At 51.3% G+C, this 24,278-nt stretch overlaps 1 protein-coding gene across 2 annotated transcripts in view; it reads left to right on the top strand.

The window, feature by feature from the left end:
• MRC2 (mannose receptor C-type 2) overlaps positions 1-24,278 on the top strand; it is a gene marked incomplete at its 5' end in the record, with an annotated part of 55,291 nt that overhangs the window by 11,546 nt on the left and 19,467 nt on the right. For both annotated transcript variants that reach the window (XM_080826831.1, XM_080826832.1), the window contains 5 exons: positions 20,228-20,629; positions 21,300-21,473; positions 21,678-21,842; positions 22,061-22,174; positions 22,552-22,695. In XM_080826831.1, the coding sequence (XP_080682957.1) occupies positions 20,228-20,629; positions 21,300-21,473; positions 21,678-21,842; positions 22,061-22,174; positions 22,552-22,695 (999 nt within the window). The remainder of the gene's footprint in view (positions 1-20,227; positions 20,630-21,299; positions 21,474-21,677; positions 21,843-22,060; positions 22,175-22,551; positions 22,696-24,278) is intronic.

Genomic DNA, 24,278 nt, shown 5'->3' on the forward strand with positions numbered 1-24,278 from the left:
TACGTTATATATGCATATTTATAATATATACATGAACATATGTCGTAGTTTGAGTATATAGACAAAATTGGTAGAAAAGTGACATCAAAACTTAAAAGAAGTCACAGGTCATATTCTACTGTACTATACTATATTGTGTTATCTAGTATCTGACAGTGGTGCTTATAGAGAAGGCTTTTTTGTCTTTGAACTTGTCTACATTTTTGGCAATGGGGGCACAAGGGGCAACTTTCACCTCGCCTAACCACGTGACTCCAGCAGCTCTCTCCGATTCCCATCACGTAACTGGTCCCAGGGTGCAGCACGTGACTCCGCGGAGCCAATCAGAGGCTCCCTGGGAGGGCGGTCCTTTCCCCCAGGGCCCGGCGCCCTGGGTGCTCTCTGGGACTTAGGTTCTGCATGTCGAGGCTGAGTGGCAGTGCTGGGCCGGAGGGAGGCTAGGGAGCGGGGTGGGCGGCCCCAGGGACGGAGACCCCCGCTACAGTTCTCCCCAACCGCTCCTGGCCGGCCCCTCCCGTCTTTTTTTTTTTCCAAGCGACGGTTTGGAGTCGCAACGTTCACTTGCAGGTAGAGAGGCCCCGGCGGGAGGGGGAGGCTCGTTGGCCTCAGGGCGGGTTTTCCGAAGACGCGGGCCTGTCCCCTACGCTGGAGCAGGGTCCCCATGCGGCCGGGGGCGGGGAGGGGGGGGGCCGCCTCGACGCCCTTCCCGTTAGCAGCCCATCAGACGCGAGTCTGCCCCTCTTGACCTTGCACTTAACCATTGAGTGTTGACAGAAGGGGCAGCGGGGCTGAGACCTTACTGAACAGCAGGACACAGAATTCTGCAGGCACCCGACAGCCGCACGTTCGTCCCAGACTGGAGAGCAAATCAGAAAGGGGCCTAAGCTAGGGGACAGCTTTTTGGAAGGATTTCTGCTTTTTCGAAAGTTTTCTGCTTTTTCAAAAGTTTCTGTGTGACTGCGCAACAAATGGAGACCACACTTTGCTAAGTGTGTAAAAGTCTGTCACAGTCAGTGTTGGGCAGTTCCACGAATACTCTATTTTAAGTCTCCCATTCTCCTTTTCACAGATGAGACTGAGCCAGAGAAACTTAGAGCCAGGATTACATAGCTGGTGAGTGGCAAAGCCAGGGATGCCATGCGGGCCTGTTTGGTTCCCTCCATGGTCTTCTTTTATTTTATAAATAAATAAATATTGACTAAAATATAATGAATATTTGTGAACCCACCACCTAATCCAAGACAGAACAGTCCAATTCTTCTATCTAGCTATGTGCTTCTCCTCTGTCTTCTCCCTCCTTCCCACCAACCCAATCTCTGCCCTGAATCTAGTACATATGAATCCCTTGTTTTTTGTTTTTTGTTTTTAAGATTTTATTTATTTATTTGATACAGGGAGAGATCACAAGTAGGCAGAGCAGCAGGCAGGGGGGAGGAGAGAGCAGGCTCCCCGCTGAGCAGAGAGCCCGACTTGGGGAACTTGGGGCTGGATCCCAGGACCCGAGATCATGACCTGAGCTGAAGGCAGTCGTTCAACAACTGAGCCACCCAGGCGCCCCTGAATCCCTTGTTTTTAAATTTTTTTTTTTAAGATTTTATTTATTTGAGAAAGAGAAAGTGAGAGAGCATGAGCAGAGCGGGAACAGGAGGGGGTGAGGGAGAAGCAGACCCCCTGCTGTGCAGGTCCTGGGATCATGACCAGAGCTGAAGGCAGACAGACGCCCAACCAGCTGAGCAGCCCAGGCACCACTAAAATTTTTAATTCTTTAAGTATAGTGTAAGTACAGGAAAATGAACACATGAATGTTCAGTTCAATGAGTTTTCACAAACTGAACACACCCATGTAACCAGGGCTCAGATCCAGCAAGTAAGAACATTACTAGTGTTCCAAGTGCTTGTAAAGATGTTCCATAGCCTAATTGGACATGGATATTTTTTTCTTTGTGTATGGTATTCATATCCTTGATCACCTTACCTCTTCAGATCTTAGGCTTAATATTATCGGGGTATCTGTGTTTTTCTCATGGATTTATATAAGCTTCTTGCTGTTTTTGTTACAAATATCTTCCCATTTGTTTTTCAGTTAAAGTTTTTATTGGGGGGCACCTGGCTGGCTGGGTAGGTAGAGACTGCGACTCTCAGTTGTGAGTCTGAGCCCCAGGTTGATGTAGAGATTACTTAAAAAAATCTTTTTAAAGATTTTTATTTGGGAAATGTGTCTTTAATCTTCCCATCCTCCACAATCTTGATCTTTTTAGTAAGATATAGAAAGCCCTTTGGGGTTAGACTGGGTTCTTCCCTTCATGGGAAGGCTCAGAATGACCCCCTTTTGGTCCCCCATCTTTTCTGTTTGACTAACTCTCCTTCCTTCCCTAGGCCCTCAACAGCACATCTAAACATGTGGGAAGCTTCAGTTAGTGAACATTAATGAGGCTGTGAAAAGACAAGATTCCATATATGTTTTTTCAAGATAAGAATACATTTTCAGGGAGCCTGGGTGGTTCAGTCAGAAGAGCAGGTGACTCTCCATCTCCAGGTCATAAATTTGAATCCCATACTAGGTGTAGAGATTACTTTAAAAAATACATTTTCATGATTGTAAAAACTTGCGCTTACTTATAGCACACAATTCAAATAATGGGGAAAGTTATCAAAAAACAAAAATTACCTGAAATCTCATCACTAAGAAATTTTGGAGAATATGGGACGCCTGGGTGGCTCAGCTGGTTAAGCATCTGCCTTTGGCTCAGGTCATGATCCTGGAGTCCTGGAATCGAGTCCCACGTTGGACTCCCTGCTCAGTGGGAGTCTGCTTCTCCCACTGACCCTCCCCCCTCTTGTGCTCTCTCTCATTCTCTCTCAAATAAATAAATAAAATATTTTTTAAAAAATTTTTTTTGGAGAATATCCTTACAAATTACCTCTCCTCAGGGGTGCCTGGGTGGCTCAGTTGGTTGAGGGTCTGACTTTTGGTTTCGGCTGTGGTCATGATCTCAGGGTTGTGAGATTGAGCCCCACATGGGGCTCTGTGCTCAGCACAGAGTCCACTTGTCCCTCTCCCTGTACTCCTCCCCCTGCTGGCTCTCTCTCTCTCAAATAAACAAACAAAATCTAAAAAAAAAAAAAAAAATCTTCAAATTGCCTCACCTCCCTTTCTCTCTTCCTTGCTCTCTCTCTCTAAAACCAAATCTAAAAAAAAAAAAAAAAAAAAAAACTTCAAGTAGCCTCTCCTTCCTCTCCCTCTTCTTTTATGAAACTTGACATAAATCTTTTCACGTTATATTGTTGTTCTATAACATTCTTTTGTGTGCCAATATGTCATCGATGTATTTCCACCCAGCATTTCTACTGGTTGGGTAGGATTCCATTGTATGAATGTACCACCACTTACCTCCTTGTTGGACATTTGGGTCATTTCTCATTTCACTGTTACAGATAACCCTGTATGCATCTAGTGCATTAGACCTGCAAACTGATGGGGATCCTGACACAGGGTGGGAAGGTCCAAATGCCTTTGGACTCACCCATTCTTTGTTGTTAGGGGTCTCTGTTCCTTGGCACATGACAAGGTGTGTACTTTTTCCCATCTATACATCTCTCAGGGACCATCTCTTCTGGTTCATTCCTTTAATTTTCCTTTCCAGGTGGACTGACTTTAGAACTCTGCACATATGAATTGAGGTCACTTCTGGTTAAGTTTGAAACAAAGGACACACACACACTACCTCTCTCTCTCTCTCTCAAATAAATAAATAAAATCTTTTAAAAATAAATAAAAGAGAGAGAGAGAGGGGTCATGAGCAGGGGGGAGGGTTAGAGGGAGAAGCAGGCTCCCCGTAGAGCAAGGAACCCAATGTGGGGCTCTATCCCAGGACCTCGGGATCATGACCTGAGCCGAAGGCAGATGTTTAACTGACTGAGTCACCTGGGCGCCCTCTATCTTTTTTAAATTAGCAAATATGTTCATTGTAGAAAATGAAAAGAGAGAAAAAAAAATCACCCCCTAGCCCGTAAGTCAGTGATAAGCACTGTTCACACTTAGTGTATACAGTGGTTCTAGAACTCTGGTGTGCCTGGGACTCTCGTTTACAATCCAGTTACTCCTTTACTCGGAGGTTCTAATCCAGTAGGTCTGCTGCTGGGCCGAGGCACATGCATTTCTCCCCAGGCCCCTTGAACACTCAAGTTTAAGAACAAGAAAGCAAAAATGTTGTTCCAGACTTTACTTGATTTAAAATAAAATAGAAATGAGATCATATTATACATTCGAGTTTTTTAAAAAAAACATTTACTTAAGTAATCTCTACACCCAACGTGGGGTTTGAACTAACGACCCGGAGATCAAGAGTCACGTGCTCTTCAGACTGAGCCAGCCGGGCGCCCTGAATTAGGTTTTGGTGTAATCAGAATGTGAACCTCTATCCATGTCTAAATACTCTCTTTAAAATGTATTTCTATTGTCTGCAAAGTATTCCATTGCATGAGGACATTTCAGGTTACTCAGCACCATATTATTGGACATTCCCTCCAATCACTGCTGTTGCAAATAACGCTGTGTGGTTAAATCTTTGCATAGATCCCTAATTATTTCCTTAAGTTAAGGGTTTTTTTTCCTTAAGTTAAATTCCTTTGAAGTGAGTTCTGGGGTCAAAGCACTTGTGCTTTTGAAAGCTTTTTTTTTTTTTTTTTTTTAAGGTTTTATTTGAGAGAGAGAGAGTGCACGAGCGAGAGAGCACAAGCAGGGGGAGCGGCAGAGGAAGAGGGAGACGCAGGCTCCCCACTGAGCAGGGAGCCCAACACCGAACTTGATTCCAGGACCCTGAGTTCATGACCTGAGCCTAAGGCAGCTGCTTAACTGACTGAGCCACCCGGGCGCCCCTGAAAGATTTTGATATATGTTGCCAAATTCTCTGGGAAAGTTGCCCTCCTATGACTATGTAGGTTGCTACTACTATCACGAACTCACTTTTTGCTGGGCAGGCCGGTGAGGTCTTTCCATCCGTGGTCTCCACCAGTCCTGCCAACTCCCTGATGGGTAGCCCCCAGCGTGGCTCCTGGCACGCGCTAACCATTTCTCCACTGAACAGATGACAACACGGAGGGATGAAGAGGTCAGATGGCGAGTCTGAGATCAGGAATTCAAAGCCGGTCTTGTATTTAGGACCTGAGCTCTCTTAACCACACCATGATTTTCAGTTAATATCAGAGAGTGATGGTTGGGGGAGCAGTACTTTTTTTATATGGTTCTAAAAAATGTATGAAAGAAATCAGAAGGGAGTGAATGCGTGGGGAAGCAGAAGTAAATTGCGGGCACAGCACAGACATTCCTTTGTAGGTCAGGTCTAGTGCATTATTTTGGGGGGTCTGGGTGATGTCACAAATGGTGGTGGTGGTATGTGACCCTTTGTGTCTCTCCTGGGCAAAGCAAGTTAAATTCACAAACATTGAGCACCGAATAGGGTTCTGTGGGAAATACAGAAAGATTTGGTTTCTTCAGAGGTCTTCAGATCCCCTGTGTCTCCCTTCCCTCAGCTTCATTTGCCCTAGAAACATGATAATAATATAATCAAAAGTTACACATAATACCCGCCTCCTGGCCCAACAAATAATTGTGTGTTTCCTTTATTCCTTTATGTTCAATGTCCATATGTAGATCTGTGGTGGTGTTTTTTTTTTTAAGATTGTATCTACTTATTTGACAGAGAGAGAGCACAAGCAGGAGGAGCGGCAAAGGGTGAGGGGGAAGCAGGCTCCCCGCTGAGCAGGGAGCCCAGTGTGGGTCTCCATCCCAGGACCCTCCGATCATGACCTGAGCCGAAGGCAGACACGTAACCGAATGAGCCATCCAGGCACCTGTAGATCTGTTTTCAAGGAGGGTATAATTTAGAGGATGTTCAACCCTTACCCGTAGGACACAGTGCAACTGGCTTCCCCTCCCCTGGTCCAGCTGAATTCAACAGACACATGGAACACCTATTGTTTGCCCCGCACGGGGAAGACGCATAGATCAGACACAGACAGCTCCTGTTCTCCAGGAACTGGTTAATGGGGGAGATACACCCTAAAAGAATCATGTCAGTATTCCGTAGACCTCTGCCCAGAGATCTCCCCAGGGGTCTGTGAAGAGGCAAGGAGGGTGTTTTATAATTCAGGAAAGAGGGTTCCCTAAAGTAAGAAAACAGGGTTCCCTAAAGTCATTTAGATTGTAATGGCAGGGTCACAACCTGAACTCCCAGGCTAAATCTGAGATTTCCTGTCCTCCTCTCCTTCTTCTGGGTAAGGGGCCACATAGCTGCACAACTGCCCGAGCCCCAGAGAGGGTCCCATACAGACTCTGTCCTCCGGTCCTTGCGTCTGCCAGGCCCAGCAGTGTGGATGCTACCCCACCTCCTTCCACACTCTCCCTTCCAGCTGCCTATTCTGTGACCTCATCTTCCGCTCACAACTGCCCTTGGAGTTGATTTCTGCAGAGCCAGAATGTGGCAGGGAGCAGAGTGCCCCCCAAACTGCCCTGGCCCCGCCCCCCAAGATCCCCCCCACTTTGCCCTGTCACACTCTGGACGGCCTCTTTTACCTGCTTCTCCCTTCCAGCCGCACCTGGGGTGGGGTCCAGAAGTTCAGAGGCCAGAAGCAAATGGTGGTTGCCAGGGTACCCATGGGAACCGGGGTGGGGGGGGATAGGATTCCACATCTGGACTGTGAATTTATTTTTCTTTTAATTCTGTGGAAGACCAGCTTAAACACTCGAGTCCTTGGCCTTATTTCCTCTTATCGTTTCCTTTCATCCAGATAGCAGTGTCTGCTAAGCCTGGTTCCCAGGCTCTCTGCTGTGAAACAAACAGATTCTTGAGCTCACAGCCCCAGTCAGGGCCGAAGCTCTCGCTTAAATATTAAAGTAGTAACGGCCTTCCTTCCGTTAAGGAGTGCTTACCAGGTACAGAGCATCTTCAAGCGTTTTCTTGCTTAATCCTCCCAGAATCCCAGGCGAAGAGTCTCATTCGTGTCCTCCCCAAAGCAAGGCCCGCAGAAGTAAAGCAGCCAGCCCCAGGGCCCACACAGGGACTTGAACCTGGGCGGGTACAGAGTCCAGAGCTCCTCTTCCAATCCTTCCACCGCAGTGCCTCCGGGACGAGGTGTGAGAAGGTCCTATTGGCCTGTCACTGCAGAAGTCAGCAAGGGCTGAGTCTCCCACGTAGGGAGATCCTGAAGGTTCCCAAGCAAAGGAGATTGTAAATTCAGTTAACTTTAAAGAGTGCCATGCTTTGCTTTTAGAACCAAACAAGTCATCCTTGAATGTTGCCACGTCAGAAGGTCAGGAAATTGCCAGTAAGGAGAGCAAAAGCTTGTTTTGAAACGTGTCATGATTTTTGTCATGTTGTGCTGTGTTTCATAAATGTCTCCTGAAAGGAATGTCATAGGGACATCGTGGTTGCTGTGGAGCCTCATTTAGAGGACCCTCCCCCCTTTTTATTTTTGGTTCTGAACTAGGCACAGCTCTCTGGTCATTCTTGACAGAGATCAGGATACTGAAGAATGTTTCTCCTCTCTGATAAAAACAGTTGTGCAAGCACAATAATATGTGGCCACTCTCATCCCACTTCATGTTGGGACAGGGGCTGAGGGGGGTGGATTGCGAGAGGGATGGGTGGAGACTGTGGCAAGCTAGCAAGACCCCGCCCAGTGGGCAGCTTCACTCACTCACGGGGACTGGCTGCCCGTGGGCACACTGGCTCGGTGCTGTTACGCCTCCAGTGTTTCTAAGAGAAACTGGAAATCTAGGGTTGGCTCACTTTTCTTTCACACTGTGAAGGGCAAATATAACCCGCCTATGTGTTACCAATTTAAAGCACCTGGATGGGGCACCTGGGTGGCTCAGCCATTAAATGTCTGCTTTCGGCTCAGGTCATGATCCCAGGGTCCTGAGATTGAGACCCACGTCAGGCTCCCTGCTCAGTGGGAAACCTGCTTCTCCCTCTCCCTCTCCTACTGCCCCGCTAGTGTTTCCTTTCTCGCTGTCTCTCTGTCAAATAAATAAATAAAATCTTAAAAAAAAAATAATAAAGCACCTGGAATAGTTGTTTGACGCTTAACTCTGCATCTGAGCTCTGCCCCTTATCAGCTGTGTTACCAAGATGTCTCATTTCTCATTTAATACCTCATTTTCCTCCTCTGTCAAGTGGAGATGGGAATTTTACTTACTTCTGAGGGTCGCTATGAGGACTGACAAGAAAGCCTTGGAACCCAGCAGCTGGTACCTAGCAAGCCCACAGTAAACATTACCTTCGATGCTCTGATACATTTACACATCATTATTTGTGTCTCTTTTTTTGTTTTTTTTTTGTTTTTTTTTTTTTAAGATTTTATTTATTTATTTGACAGAGCTCACAAGTAGGCAGAGAGGCAGGCAGAGAGAGAGGAGGAAGCAGGCTCCCCACAGAGCAGAGCGCCTGATGTGGGGCTCGATCCCAGGACCCTGGGATCATGACCCAAGCCGAAGGCAGAGGCTTAACCCACTGAGCCACCCAGGCACCCCTTGTGTCTCTTTTTTTGTAAGTGCGGGGTGACCTTATGTTCTGTTTGCCCAGGACTGGTCTGGTTCAAGCTTGTTGCACTGGTGTAATTATTACGAATTCCCCTTTCCATTCTCAATATTAGACATTAAATTACACGCTCATCCTATGTAAGCAAATACGGGCATTGTCCCATTTAGGACTTCAATAAGTTGTAGTTCAAATGGAAAGGTTGTGTTTCAGTACATGAGGATCCTTGAACTGAAGCTTTCCATGTTTCTGTTTCCACATGCTTGTCAAAGCTTCAGAAAACAGCAGAAATAAAACCGATGAATCACTGAAGTATAATTAGTAAAAGTTTCTTGTGCACACCCCATACAGACTGTAAATCAGGAGCACCCAAACCAAAACACAGAATGATGCTCCGAGGTATATTGTTATAAAGCAGCTCGGATAGTGTGGAGGTGGTGACTGGTTATTCTTCACAGTGACTAGTTATAATACTAGAATTTTCTAAAATGAAAGGACCTTGGTCCGTGGTTGCCTCATACCAATTTTGGGGATCCATTTAAGATTTGCTTATGATTTTCAGAGGCATAAGTTAAGTATTGACCCCATTTCAGGTAGCTTTGTTTGTGTTGCCAAGTAAGCTAAATTATTTGCTTGGGTGACTAAACTGATTTTTGTCTGCGCGGGGGAATTTTCAAGTCTGGTCTTGGTTTGTGTTTGATTTTACTATTCCAGAGGATTGACAAGATGAATTCTAAGATCCCTCAGTTCACATTCATTTTGTCATTTGACAAACATTTAGTGTGAGACCAGACCACGCCAGCCAAATGCCCCGGATGTGGAGAAGCCAGAGACAGAGGCCAATAAGGACGTCTTCTTGTGCAGCAGGGTGGGAATCCCTACCCTGTTTTTCAAGTGTCCTTTGAAAGACTGTTACGTGGAAATTGTTCACAAAATGTTCCTAGTGAATCGAATGTTTATATCGGAAACCTCAATTTCTAGCAAACAAACCATTACATTCAGTATAATTCTCTACACATTTCTGTTTCGTGAGTGGGTGTCTATATTTTAAAAAAATTGTTTCAGTGTGGAAAATTGGAAAACCCAGAAAGGCCCAAAGGAAATTCTTTCTTCTGTTGACTCTGCAGTGAGCATGGGGGCTTCTAGTATTTGGGCCTTAGGTTACTCCCCCCACCCCCACACACCTCTGCAGCCACTTTGTCAGAACTAGATTTTAAGGATTTATTTACTGATTTGAGACAGAGCGCGCGGAGTGGGGGGGGGGGGTGGGGATGGGGCGGGACAGGGGAGCGGGGAGGGAGAAGCAGACTCTCCGCTGAGCCGGAAGCCAGATGTGGGGCTGGATCTCACCACCCTGAGATCATGACTTGAGCTAAAATCAAGAACGGGAGGCTCAAACCACTGAGCTACCCGGGCGCCCCCAAACTAAACTTTTTTTTAAATTGCCCTCCCCAAATCTGCCTGAGTGTTTCCTAATAAATTAATTCTCTCAGTCATTCATGTCTTCATCCTCAGTCAGGCAGGTATGGGGTACCCAACACGGCGCTGTGGCTGGGGCCCCAGAGGGCTCTGCTGTCAGAGAGTTTATGGACTTAATCAGTTCGCGACTTCCTCCTCCAGATAAATAAACCAAGTGTGGCTCGGCAGAGGGCTCGAAGGGTGGGCCGAGCTGCGCAGGTGATTCCTGCGCGCCGCGGGCTCAGCCCGGCTCCAGTCCGGATTCCGGAATTCGGCCCCCGGCGGGCAGGTCAGTGGGGTTGGCTGGTGCTGGCCCAGAAGGCCGCTTCCTGCCGCGACCGGAGCCGGCCGGCGTTGTGAAAGCGGCCCCCTGGGGAAGGAAGTGGCTTGGGGCTGTTTATTTTGGCTTCGGGCTAGCAGACGGCGCCGGGGGGTGCGGGCCGCGCGGACCCGCCGTGCGCAGACTGGGCTGCGGAGCCGGCTGACCTCGCCGCCGGGATTGGGGAGGGAGGCCCCGCGCGGAAACGCTCTGGAGAGCGCCGCCGAGAGGGGGCGCCGGCAAGGAGGGGCGGCATCTCGTGGAGGGGGCGAGCGGCCAAGAAGGGGGGCGCATGGCCGAGGAGGGGGGTGCACCGAGGAGGGGCGCACGGCCAAGGAGTGGGGCGCACCGAGGAGGAGGGCGCACGGCCGAGGTTGGGGGGGCGCACCGAGGAGGGATGCGCACGACCAGGAGAAGGGCGCTATGGTGATGACCCAGAACTCCGAGGGCCGGCGGCTCTCGGCGCCTGCGGGCGGGCTGAGGAGGAAGGGGTCGTCCGCCCCTGGGATGCTCCCGTGAGGAGGAGAGCTGGGGAAAGGGCAAAGGAGCTGCCTGGGAGCGGACAGTCCGACCCGAGCTTGGAGGCGAGATGGTTTCTCTCGGGGCCGGGCGGCACCCGCGTTTCATTCTGCAAGATGGGGCCTGGGAAAGGACAGGCCGCACAGATTGTGATGCTTTAGTTTGAGGAGGCAAAAGTGGGCAGAGGGTGAGATCAAAGACCACTTAATCGCCGGGAGGGGGTGGGGGAGGACGGGGGAGCAGCCTGGGCGGGTGTTTTTGCGTTCCCAGAGTGCCCCAGATTCCAGCCCTAGTCAGCTGGCAGCACCTGGGGGGCCCGGGGAGGGTGAAAATTGCCTTTCCGAATTTACTTATAATCCCGTTCCCCACCACCCCGTTCACACCGCCCCTTTTGCGTTTATCCGGTGGTGGTGACGAGCCCACCTTTTAACCCATTCCTTGCTCGGAGTTCACTTTAACGCCATCCTGAAACGGGCAGGGCATGTCACATTTTGCAAGGAGGAAGAAGAGCATCTCTAGAAATGAGTGATAGAGGAAGCTCACCGTGGCTGGAGGGAGCAAGGGAGAAGGAAGAGAGAGAGACACACCGCACCCACGTGTGACCGCAGCACTGGGGGCCCTATGAGCCCGGTGGAGTCACATGCTCTTAAAGCAATGGAGAGCAGGCAGTTTGGCCCGGCTGGAATGCAGGGGCCGCTGGGAGGAGGGAGGAGAGTGTGAAAAGCTTGGAGGGTGGAGGGTGGAGGATAGACAGAAGCCCACAAGAGCTCAGACTTTGGGTGGGGATATTGCAAAGTTAGACAGGACATCGAGCCTCCATGTCCTGTAACTGCTTGGCGCTCTGTGGAAGGGATGCCCCTCCCCCCGCCCCCATCCAGGTCCAGTGCACACGGAAGGAGCCTTTAGCAGAAGGTGGGGCAGGCTCGGGTGCTGAGTCCCCAGGGTTGGCCCTTCAACAGGGTGGGGCTGGCAGCTTCTGCTGACTCAGGGACATTTCCAGGCCTGGCCTCAGGGCCAAATGGCTTATTGAAAACAGCTGCTCCTCTTGGCTGGTGGCCCTGCGGCCCCTGGCTCTCCCTGGGATGACCCTTCGCCTCTGCATGGCCTGCAGAGGCCTAAGGAGGGGGTGCCGACTGCAGAGAGGCTCAGCATTGGGCCTCACCCTGCCATGCCCTCAGGCACCCAATCTGGTCAGCCCCCAGATTTGGTCCCTAGGAGCCGAGCCAGGCTGGTCACTGGGTCCCCAGGCTCTGCTCCTGCCACTCCCCCCCCCACCCCTTGGCACACCCTCCTTTGTTCTTGTCCCTGCTGGTGCCTCTCCCGCTTTTGCTGATTTGCCTCTCATTCAGATTTTAGTGAGAGTCTGCTCAGTGCCAGGCACTCTGCTAGAATTAACTTGCCCTGTGCTTCCTCGGGCACGAGGTCTTTCACTTGTAATGGAGAGCAGCCGTCTTCTCCGAGGTCAGACCTCTGGCTGCCTTCGCGGCTGGCCTGAGTCCCGGGAAGCTGCTGGGACAGCTGAGAGACAGACGGCTCTGAGCCTCTGCCCTCAGCCTCAGGACTCCACCAAAGCATTGCGTGTACCTTACAGCAGATGGGAAAGGAGAAGAGGCCACGGTCAACAGGGAGGGAGGAGACAGGGGCTACTCAGTGTCGAGCATATAGCTTCTGAGCACAGGCATATGTGTCCAGGGGGATGACCCGGATGTCTGAGAAGGCAAGGACCTGGGGACACCGCCGCAGAATGATTCCTGTTCTATGTCAGTTACCTGGAAAATCCATTCTAACACCTTCACCCCCAGCCGCACAGTATGAATTGGACCTGGCGGGCTTGCACACTTGCTGACGTCTTGCTTGTCACTTTGTCACGGATTGCTTCGACCGTTCTGCCCCTGCAGTCTCATCACAAATGTCAGGAGACCAGAGGCCGGATTGTTTAATTCCCCTGTAGGACCAAGTACAGCGCTTCATAAACGCGAGTCATCTGAAAGTGAGAAAGCCTCTGGGGGAGCAGATTAGTGATTAGGAGGACGAGGTGGAAGTGTGGCCTCCCAGCACCTCCTCAGATAAGCCCCCGAGGCTCATTGGCTGGTCTGAGGGTCGGAGGGAATCCTGGAACAGCCTCCTGGGAGTAAGGCGGCTGGGGGAAGGTCTCTGGCTCCAAGACATGGGGCTGTGTGTTTGTCAGGATTCTTTTGGTTACAAGGACAGAAACCCAGGGCAGACAGGCTCAGCAGACCAGGGGAATGTGGCTGCAGAGGAGCCCATGATTCACAGGCTGGAGGAAGAGCCACAGGAACTCCGGGTCTGGGACGATGAACGCCTAGCTGTGTCTCCGTTCTTGTCTGTAGCAGGAAGGTCTTTTCCTCGTGGCAGGAAACATGGCTACTGGCAGCCCCAATTTCAAGATCTCTGCAGAGAGAGAAAAGCACACATTCTAGGGGAGACCTCCCATCAGCCCTGAGTTATGTGCCGGGGGAATGGACACGCTTCCGGGCCAGGAGTGAGACTTCGAGCCCGCTTGCGTAGCCAGACCATGGTGCAAGGAAATGATAAATAAGGAAGCGATGGGAAGTTTGTTGGGCTGACAGAAACAAAGGCCAGAGAGTAAGGGCAGTTCAGCAAGGTTCAAGGCTTCTGTCGCCGTCCCCAGATCTTCCATGGGGAGCCCAGTGCCTATCAGACCATAGGGTGAAGGGGGCCAGAGCCTGTCTCTGTTGCTCACCACTGTACTCTCGGCACCTGTGAAATTCTCAACACACAGTTGTTGAATGAATGGATGGATGGATGTGCTCAACTCACAGTTCCCTGCCTGGTTTCATTCATTTATTGATTCATTCATTGAACGAATACCAGCACCATGCTGGGCGTGGTGTGGTTGCCATCCAAATGCAGGGTGCCTTTGTCCTCCATGAGAGACATACCGTATGCCTCGTGAGGGGGCATTTCCACTCCTGCAGCGACACCTGCTGCTCCCCAGGCCTGTGGAGTGAGGCTGTGGGTTGGGTAAGGTGCCCACAATGGGGGCACCAGGCCTCTGTGCGTTGAGCTCCCTCTGCTGCTGCTCGTGTGCTGGCTGAGTGCTAGGATGCGAAGAACACGGTCTGTTCTCAAAACACCTTCGTGTCCTGCCCTCTCCCCCTTAGCATTTCCACCCCGGCCAAGGCTGGGCTCGATCTCTTCCTGCATTGGGCCCTGGAGAAGGAGCCTCCTTTCTGTGAGGGCCCAGGCACACCTCTAAACTTGGGGTGGATGGGGCACCTGGGTGGTTCAGTCGTTAAGCGCCTGCCTTCAGCTCAGGGCATGATCCCAGGGTTCTGGGATCGAGCCCCGCATCGGGCTCCCTGCTCGGCGGGAAGCCTGCTTCTCCCTCTCTCACTCCCCCTGCTTGTGTTCCCTCTCTCACTGTGTCTCTTTCTGTCAAATAAATAAATAAATAAAATCTTTTAAAAAAATAAATAAACTTGGCGTGGAAAATGCTCTCCCAAGAGCCCCCGGGCCTTCAGCTTGGCAGAGTCGCCGGAATCCACCTCCGAGAATCCTCCTCAGCCTCCCCTCTGCTCTGTAGCTCTCCTGCACTCCTCCCCTCGGCTCCCAAATTCCTTGTTCTTTTCTCATTTGCTGCCAAGGCAGGTCCTCGACTTGCTTTCTTCACCCCTGCCTCCTCCAAACCCTCCGTGTCTTCAGAGAGTCTCCCCACCCCCAGAAGGCACAGCTCCCTCCTACGCCCCCAGACACCTGGATTGTAAGGGCTTGTTTGCCTCATGTTCCGCCATATCCAAACGCACTGTTCTTCTCTAACTAGGACAGTGCTGGGTCTCCTCATGGCCCAGTATTGCCTGGGACATGCCACACACATAGCAGGTGCCCCAGGACAATCAGGTGCCTTTGAACCTAGAACCCAGGATGTCAGAGGAAACGGGACTTGCAGCTGTGATTCATGTGACAGAGGAGGAAACTGGCCTTGAACAGTACTGCGACTGGGCGTCCTAACCTCTTCCCCTCTCTGGGCCTCAGTTTCCCTATCTGTCAAGCGAGGGGCAGGTGGCCTGGTCCTGGGACGGTCTCTCCTGACTGACACAGACCTCTTTCAGACCCTTCATTTGCTGTTTATTATGGCAGCCCAGCCTGGTTAGACTCTCTTCAGGCCGTGTGTGGTTTTCTGGTTGGGGGGAGCGAGGGTTCCATCCCCTGGGCTGCTGTGGACTCCTGTGACGTTTTGGGGCTGCATTGTCCATTCCCATCTCTGAGAAACATCTACAAAAGCAAGCACTGTTTTTTCCCTTTTCCTGTCCCAGGCCCTTTCCCTACCCCCTGCCAAGGGCCACTTTCTGTTACTACTGACTGTCCTCACTGCAAGGGAGTTTCTGAGAATCAAATACCCAGTCCTTAGAGGATCCAGGCCTGGATCAAGTCATGGGGCTGGTTTATGGTTCTAGAGGGCGGCTGGAAAGGAAGGAGCAGGTTGAGGGGAGGGGACAGAGAGGACCCACATGCTGGCGTTGTTGAAGAATGCAGAGGACCGATGTCCCTGCCCCACCAGCCTCCTAACCATGGTGTTGTAAGCACTCGGTGACAGGAGCTGCGGGGACTCTGTTTTAAGGAAATTAATTTGGCAGGTGAAATAGGGAACAGAAAGATTGACAAATTGGTTGTGATTGTTACCCAGACAGGAGATTGACTGATCGTTTCATTCATTCATTCACGTGTTCATCCAGTATTTATAAGCACTACTGTGTGTCAGGCAGAGTTGTAGGTGCTTTGGATACAGTGGTGGAAAAGACAGAGAGAGTCCTTGGAACTTATGAAAAAGAGAAGAGACACGCAAAATAGAAGCATGTCAGATAATGAGTTTTGCTTCTGGAAATGGCAGGGTAGCTTGCACCAATCTAACTCTCTGGCCAAGAGGACTTAGAGACAAAGGATAGAATATAGGGGCGCCTGGATGGCTCAGTCGTTAAGTGTCTGCCTTCAGCTCGGGTCATGATCCCGGGGTCCTGGGATCGAGCCCCACATTGGACTCCCTGCTCATCGGGAAGCCTGCTTCTCCCTCTTCCACTCCCCCTGCTTGTGTTTCCTCTCTCACTGTGTCTCTCTCTGTCAAATAAATAAATAAAATTTTAAAAAAAAGAGGATAGAATAAAAAATACCATGGTTTGAGAGCAATCAAAAACAGCCAGATGCTGGGGAGGAAGCCATCTCCTAAAAAAAAGAAGCATATGGGGTGAGAGGTTCATTTAAGCAGGGTCTCCCCCTGGGAGCACTGCCCCCACTTTGAGGGCTTCAAGCAGAAAGTGGTAGGTCTACTGGTCAGTGTTTAGGGCTACCAGAAAAGCTAAAAGTCAAGAGGGAAAATCCTAGAAAGGAAGGAGCCATAATGGTGTTGTCTTACAGATTCTTCTCAAATCCTTGGCCATGAATAAACTGTTCCTGGAGGGGGTGGGGGGTGTAAATCATTAAGAAACCCACCAAGAGACAGCAGCAGAGAGAGAAGGTTTCAGATGCTGCCTGGTGCTGAGGGAACAGAGTTTGGAATTCAAGTTGCACCAAGTCGGAGGGGCTTGATAATTGCCTAAGGTTTTCCTTTGAAACTCCAGAAGGGTCTCACCTTATGATTAAACCCAAGGCTAACAGCCGCACCCTAAGACTAAAGGCAAAACCAAAACAACCCCACCCTAGTAAAGCCTAAAACCAAGCCTCTACAGGATCAAGATGATCCACCAGTAATTTAACTGCCTGCCAGAACAAAACTCAACATTCTTTTTAGGAAGATTTAAAAAAAAAAAAAGGATCCAGACTCCCTGGAACATGTCATCCACAACATCCTGTATATCATAAAAAAAAAAAAAGAAAGAAAGAAAGAAAGAAAACCCAAATTCTTCATAACATTACCCACAATGTCCAGTATGTAACAAAAATTACTAGACATGCAGGCAGCTGGGAAAAGTGACCCATAATCAAGAGGAAAAAAATAACCAGTAGACAAAGACTCACAGATAACCCAGATGTTGAAAAAAAAATCAGATAATAATAAATATTGTGAAGAGAACTACAGTCAAGCTATATGATAGAGAGTAACTGGGTGGCTACTTTAGATTAGGTCAGAAAGGCCTCTTTAAAGATGGGACTTTTGAGGGGCGCCTGGGTGGCTCAGTTGTTAAATGTCTACCTTCAGCTCAGGTCGTGATTCCGGGGTCCTGGGATCGAGCCCTGCATCAGGCTCCCTGCTCAGCAGGAAGTCTGCTTCTCCCTCTCCCACTCCCCCTGCTTGTCTCTGTTGCTGTCTGTCTGTCTGTCTCTCTCTCTCTCTCTGTCAAATAAATAAATAAAATCTTAAAAAAAAAAAAAAAGGGTCTGACCCTGGATCCCACGTGCTCAAGTCACATTGCCCTCCTTGCCCTTCCTTGAACAGGGTCCTGGGATGGAGCCCCATGTCGGGCTCTCTGCTCTGCGGGGAGCCTTCTTCCCCTTCACTCTCTCTGCCTGCCTCTCTGCCTACTTGTGATCTCAGTTTGTCAAATAAATAAATAAAATCTTTAAAAAAAATTTTTTTTAAAATGACTTCTTGGAAAAGTGAAATACCAGGCAGAGGAAGCCACACAAGAGCTTAAGGCAAGAAAGCCCCAAGCCTGGGGCTCCTGGTTGGCTCAGTCGGTGGAGCTTGTGACTCTCAAACTTGTGAGCTGGACTTGTGAGTTGGAGTCCCATGTTGGGTGTAGAGATTACTTTAAAAAAATAAAATCTTAAAAAAGAAAAGAAGGAAGAACCAAGTCTGTTCAAGGAAGGGCAAGGAGGGCAATGTGACTTGAGCACGTGGGATCCAGGGTCAGACTGGCAGGCAGGACCAGACCATATAGGGTCCGTGGCTCATGGTAAGAAGTGTGATTTTTATTTGAAAAGTCATGAATTGCCTCTGAAGGACTTTAAGCAAGAGGGAGACTTCAGGGAGACTTATATTAGAGAATAAGCTATTTGCCACCTATAAGTTGTATATGTTTTTGTCACTGGCATTCCGGCTTTGCTTGTGATGTTTCTTTTGCCATGAAAAAGATTATGATGTCACGGAGTTCATCACTGTTTCCTTTATGACCTTCAACACTCCAATATCATTTTTAAAAAATTGATTTGTTAGAATTTATTTTTTTTTAAGATTTTATTTATTTGACAGAGAGAGAGAGAGACAGCGAGAGAGGGAACACAAGCAGGGGGAGTGGGAGAGGGAAAAGCAGGCACCCTGCTGAGCAGGACCCTGGGATCATGACCTGAGCCAAAGGCAGACACTTAATGTTGGAGCCAACCAAGTGCCCCTCAAATATCATTTTTAAAAATTTCTGGAACTTTGGGGCACCTAGGTGGTTCAGTTGGTTAGGTGGCTGCCTTCGGCTCTGGTCATGGTCCCGGGATCCTGGGATCGAGCCCCGCATCAATTTCCCTGCTCAGGGGGGGAGTCACCTTCTCCCTCTCTCTGCCCTACCCCCCCCATGCTATCTCTTGCTCTCTTTCAAATAAATAAATAAATAAATAAATAAATAATATAATAATGAAATAAAATGTAATAAAAATAAAATAATAAAATCTCTCTCTATATATATGTATATATATAAATAATTTGGGGGAAATTTATTTATATCTTTTAAAAATCATCCAGGCTGGCCATGGGAATGGATTAAAGAAGGATGATAAGGCCAAGGTGAAACAGAAGGAGCTTGGGGTTTGGGCTCAGAAGACCAGGACGAAATTTCGGCTCCATCTCTAACCAGCCCCGTGACTGGTCAAATCATTTCACTACCCTTAGTCGATTGCTCTGTGTGTAGCACGGAAGAGGAACCATCACGATGTTAACAATAGTAATTTACAGTGCTCATACTGTGGGCCAGACCCTGCTCCAAACCCTTGCCACGTAGTCTTTCATTTAACCTTCACAGTAGTCTGATGAGGAAACTGAGTCAGAGAGAGGTGATGCAACTTGCCCAAGTCACAAGTCGGGGTTTGAGCCTTAGCAGTAAGATTCATGCCTTCAAGACACAGAAATTATCCTGAGGGGTTAGTGGCTAATGGATGCAAAAGTTCCCTGGGGACAGGGGTGTGCTGTCTGTGTGTGCTGGGCACTTCAGCAGCAGCCTGGAAACAAGTAAAAGGTGGTCAAACATGGGTGTCAGACCTGGGTTTGCTTCCTGGCTGTGTGACATCTTGAGGAGGTCACTTCTCTAAACTTTTTTTTCTCCTTTCCATCCTCCCTCCCTCTCTCTCAGCTTTACTGAGATATAATTCACATATCAAAGAATTCATCCATTTAAAATGTACAATTAGGGGCGCCTGGGTGGCTCAGTGGGTTAAGCCTCTGCCTTCAGCTCAGGTCATGATTCCAGGGTCCTGGGATCGAGCCCCGGATCGGGCTCTCTGCTCAGCAGGGAGCCTGCTTTTCCCCCTCTCTCTCTGCCTGCCTCTCTGCCTACTTGTGATCTTTGTCTGTCAAATAAATAAAATCTTTAAAACGTACAATTAATTGGGTTTTACTGATTCACAGAGTCTGGCAGCTATCACAACGATCTAACTTTAGAACATTTTCATCACCCCAGAAGAAACCCTGTACCCCTTAGCAGTCACTTCCCATTCCCATCACCCCCAGCCCAGCCCCAGGCAACCACTATCTACTTTCCATACATTTAAGTCTCGATTTCTTAACGTGTAAATTCAGCGCACTTGGGCACAGGTTGGATTCCCTGCTTCCCTGGAGTGTCTGCACAGTGAGGGGATGGGGGGACGTGATGCAGGATGGCAGGGGTGCCCTATTTAGAGCTAAGCGCTGCTTACAAAATAAGGTGCGAAATGGTGATGGGAGGTGTGAATGGTTGGATATGGGGTGGGGGTGGGGCCTTGGGAAGATTCTAGAAGTCAGGAAAGGAAGGAGCCAGTAAAGTTGAGGGGCAAAGGGGAATAATAAGACAAATTACAGCAAACCACAGAGGAGCTTTGGTGGGAAAACCGCACTACGTCTCGGAGATTGGGATAAAGTTGCAACTTGCCCCTGTGATGTCAGTGCCTCCCGCTGCTCCTCATGAGATCTTTGGAAAAGCATACAGTACCCCGCCTCCCACGTGGGGCTGGGTCTGCCTTTGAAGGTGGGACGAAGGGCTGAGTCCTGCCTCGAGGTGGAGCGTGGGGCTGGAGCAGAGGCTGGCCATGCAGGCTGTGCCTCCTCTGGGCACACGAGGGTGGCACTGCGTCTCACCCCCTCCTCAAAGTGTTGGGGGTGAGGACTGATTTACCGTATGAGGGAGGCTCACAAGCCAGCGCCAGGCTTGGGAGCAGCATCTGAAGGCAGCACCGGCCATCAGGAGCCAGCCCGGAGAGCCCCTGCGATGGCTTCATGTACCGCTTTCCCTTGCAGAGCCCAACGTCTTCCTCATCTTCAGCCACGGACTGCAGGGCTGCCTGGAGGCCCAGGGGGGGCAAGTCAGAGTCTCCCCAGCCTGCAATGCCAGTCTTCCCGCCCAGCGCTGGAAGTGGGTCTCCCGAAACCGGCTGTTCAGCCTGGGCACCATGCAGTGTCTGGGCACAGGCTGGCCGGGCACCAACACCACAGCCTCCCTGGGCATGTACGAATGTGACCGGGAGGCGCTGAATCTTCGCTGGCACTGTCGCACACTGGGTGACCAGCTGTCCCAGCTCCTGGGGGGTCGCACCGGCAACATGTCCAAGGCTGGTGGCCCCGAGCGCGGCGACCAGACCCGCGGCGGCCAGTGGCGCATCTATGGCAGCGATGAGGATCTGTGTGCGAGGCCCTACTATGGTGAGAGGCGGCTTGCAGGGAAGGGGTGGGGCCCTCCAGGGTCAGGAGGCCCAGAAGCCACGGAGTGATGGGGACTTTGGCCTCTGCAGACCTTTGGCGGCCCGATCTTTAATGGCAGTGGGAAGCATTTGGGAATAATTAAGAAAATTCAAAGCGTTTATTTTTAAGAAATTACAGAAGGACTACATGCTTGTAAAGACCTCAAACAGTACAGAAGTGTGTAACATAATATTAAAGGACAATTCCCTTCCAGGCCCACACGCCAGGGTAGACCCTAGAGTAACTGCCCTAGGTGTCTTGATCCCCACTTTGCGGGGATTACCCTGGGGACCGGAGTCACCCAGTGCGGGGCCATTCATGGTGGACTTCTCCATCCTGGGGGGTCCTTTTCCTGTAAGACAGCCTGAGTTCGGAGATGGAACTTGGGGGGAGGGGCAGCTGGAGTTTGGACTGGCATCATAGGGAGCCCCCTCCCAGCCCTATGGGATGAGCATCGGGACCTCCCCCAGGCTCCTGCGCTCACCTCATGGCAGAGGGAGCTTTGAAGCCTGAAGCACCACCTAGGGCTACCCCATCCCCAGCTCCTGGGATAGGGGATGTTCCCCGAGGGCTGAGGGAGGCAGGCAGCCTCTGGGGTCCAGACGCCAAGGAACTGGCTCCCTTCCTGCAGAGGTCTACACCATCCAGGGGAACTCCCACGGGAAGCCATGCACCATCCCCTTCAAGTATGACAACCAGTGGTTCCACAGCTGCACCAGCACGGGCCGTGAGGACGGGCACCTGTGGTGCGCCACCACCCAAGACTACGGCAAGGACGAGCGCTGGGGCTTCTGCCCCATCAAGAGTGAGAGCAGGGTGGACGGGGCGGGCCAGGGCGGCTGCCGGAGGGAGGCTGACCTTCAGGGGCCTCGGGGCAGGTGGAAGAACTTTCCCGACTGGGGTGATAAGACGCCCCTGCTCGTAGCGCAGAGCAGCGTGCGGTGAGGGGGTGGGGGTCTCTGTGAGGGGAGTCTCCTCATACCTTGAGGGACGGCTGTCGTGGTGGCAGGTAATGACTGTGAGACCTTCTGGGACAAGGACCAGCTGACTGACAGCTGCTACCAGTTTAACTTCCAGTCCACTCTGTCGTGGAGGGAGGCCTGGGCCAGTTGCGAACAGCAGGGGGCAGACCTGCTGAGCATCACTGAGATCCACGAGCAGACCTACATCAATGGTGAGGTGGCAAGGCCCTGGGGTAGCTGCGGGGAGGTGCTGGGCCTGACAAATTGGGGGCATGGCAGGGAGGGGGGCAGGAGCCCGAGACCCGTCCCCATCTTTGGAGGGCACCGAGCCCTTTCTGCTGGTGGGGCTGGGAGGCCCTTGGTGGGGGCACAGAGTGACATGGCTGAGGGTGGGGCGATCCCGTTCTCACTGAGTCTGTCCTGTGCTCAGGGCTCCTCACTGGCTACAGCTCCACACTCTGGATTGGCCTGAATGACCTGGACACCAGTGGAGGCTGGCAGTGGTCCGACAACTCGCCCTTGAAGTACCTCAACTGGGAGAGCGGTGAGGCGTGGGGTTCGGGGCGCAGGGCGTCCTGGGGACTGCAAAGGCCTTTGGCCTGTTTATTCCTCTCCTGGTACCCTGCTCCAGGCGATGTGGGGGCGGGGTGGCGGGGCAACATTCCCCCTGCCCTCCCCCAGGGTCGGCCCCACTAGAACCTGATGGAGCGGGCTTGGGGAACAGGCTGCATATCAGGCCTGGCCACGGAGGCGGCTGGATCCAGTACCGGGGCTGGGTGGAGGGCGGTCCGGCGCCGGGGGGTGGGGGGGTGGGGTGGAGACAGCGAGCGAGCGACCCCCTTAGACCCCCCCAGGGAGCAGCCCTGGGCTGGGGTGTGAGTTTCTCTCTCCTGGGCTGCTGGCGCCCTGCCCTCCCCACAGATCAGCCGGACAACCCGAGCGAGGAGAACTGCGGGGTGATCCGCACGGAGTCCTCGGGGGGCTGGCAGAACCGCGACTGCAGCATCGCGCTGCCCTACGTGTGCAAGAAGAAGCCCAACGCCACGGCCGAGCGCCCGCCTCCGGGTGAGCCGATCGGATCCCTGCAACTCACGTGGCGCGGGGCGGGGTGGGGCGGGGCTTCTGGGGCCTCCGCCCGCCCGAGGGGACTCTGATCCTCCCTGGTGGGGGACCGGTGGACCGCTCCATTAATCCCTCCGGAGAACATTCGTCGAGAACTGTGTTAAATGTTGGCAATTCGCACTGTCCTTGCAGCGGTCACACTCCGCTGGAGGGTGACAGACATCTCAACACACAGAATAATAACCTGAGTCCTGTGCCATTATAAAAACATATGTAATAAATGTTAGAGGAGAAGAAATGCCTAGAGAAGAAGCTGCTTAAGCTCCTGGGAGTTAAGGAGGGTTTCGTGGGAGTGACATTTGATTGGAGCCTTTCAAGTAGACTGTAACTTTAAAAAGGCATGAAGAGTTGTGAGGGAAGAGCATTTCTGGCAGAGGGAACCGCATATGCAAAGGTGTAGAGACATGGAAGTATACAGCAGCACCAAACGGTTTGGTGAGCATTGAGGTCTGGTTGGAGTCTACCCGCTAATCACTGCCAAGGGTGGGTTTTGGAGGCGTGGCATAGCCTCCCCGGAGAGCAGGTTATAAATGCAGAATCTCAGCCGCCCCTCCCCCACCGGCACTTCACAAGGTCCTCAGGCGGTGCGTGCAGGTGCGCTGGCTTCAAGGGCTTGCGGAGAGTAGTTCAGAAAGGCAGGTGGCAGCCAGTCCCCACGGGTCTTGGCTGCGGGGCCCAGTTGGGGCGGAGCCAGATAGGCTGTGGGGAGCCTCTGCATGTTTTTAAGCCAGGGAATGTCTTGCTGGCACTTATGATTCACAGAGATGGCTCTTGGGGGCGGTGGAGGAGGGTGGGGCAGTGGGCACAGCGCGGCTTTGGGGACCATGCCCCTCCCTGGTGTGTGACTTTGGGCAAGCTGCTCGGTCTCTGAGTGCAAATCGGACTCCGACCCCTTGGAGGATTGTTGTCAGGCAGGAGACCTGGCCTGGCCCAGAGGGGCAAGCCCCTGGGGGCAGAAGAGGTGTTATCAGCATACAAAGGGCCACCCCTGCAGTCCAGTGGCCATGGGAATGGTGAAGAGGGAATTATCATTATTATTTTTTTTGTAAAGAAAATCCGTCAAACCCAGAAAAAATGCACAAACTCACCAGAAAGTAAAGAGCTTACGGAGCAGGATTTCTGCTCCTGACCGTGGAAGTATTGCTGAAGATAGTTCAGGGCCATCACTGGCCACTGCTTTCTGTCCTCTTCTCCTAAGGGGTCAGGAGCAAAGTCTTACTACAACACCAGCGCCCCGCACCCAGTGGACCTCAGTTCTAGGAGGGAGCAGGCAGCAGGCGCCAATTCTAGGTCTTCTCAGAAGCTGCTTTGTGATGGAAGGAAGGAGGGACCCCTTGGGGCAGGCCCAGCCTATCCTTCAGGACTGGCCCCTCACCAAGTCTTCTGTCCCTGGACCTCCCCAGTGTTGCCACTGTTGGAGGAAGTCTCCTGTGGGGGCCTCGTGGACCTGTAGATATGTCTGTGGCCGTGAATTTTCTCTTTCCATCCCGCTCTGAGCCGTTTCTTGGATGGGTTCTGCCTTCTGG

Source organism: Martes martes (genome assembly GCF_963455335.1).
Source record: "Martes martes genome assembly, chromosome: 16".
Taxonomy (NCBI): Eukaryota; Metazoa; Chordata; class Mammalia; order Carnivora; family Mustelidae; genus Martes; species Martes martes.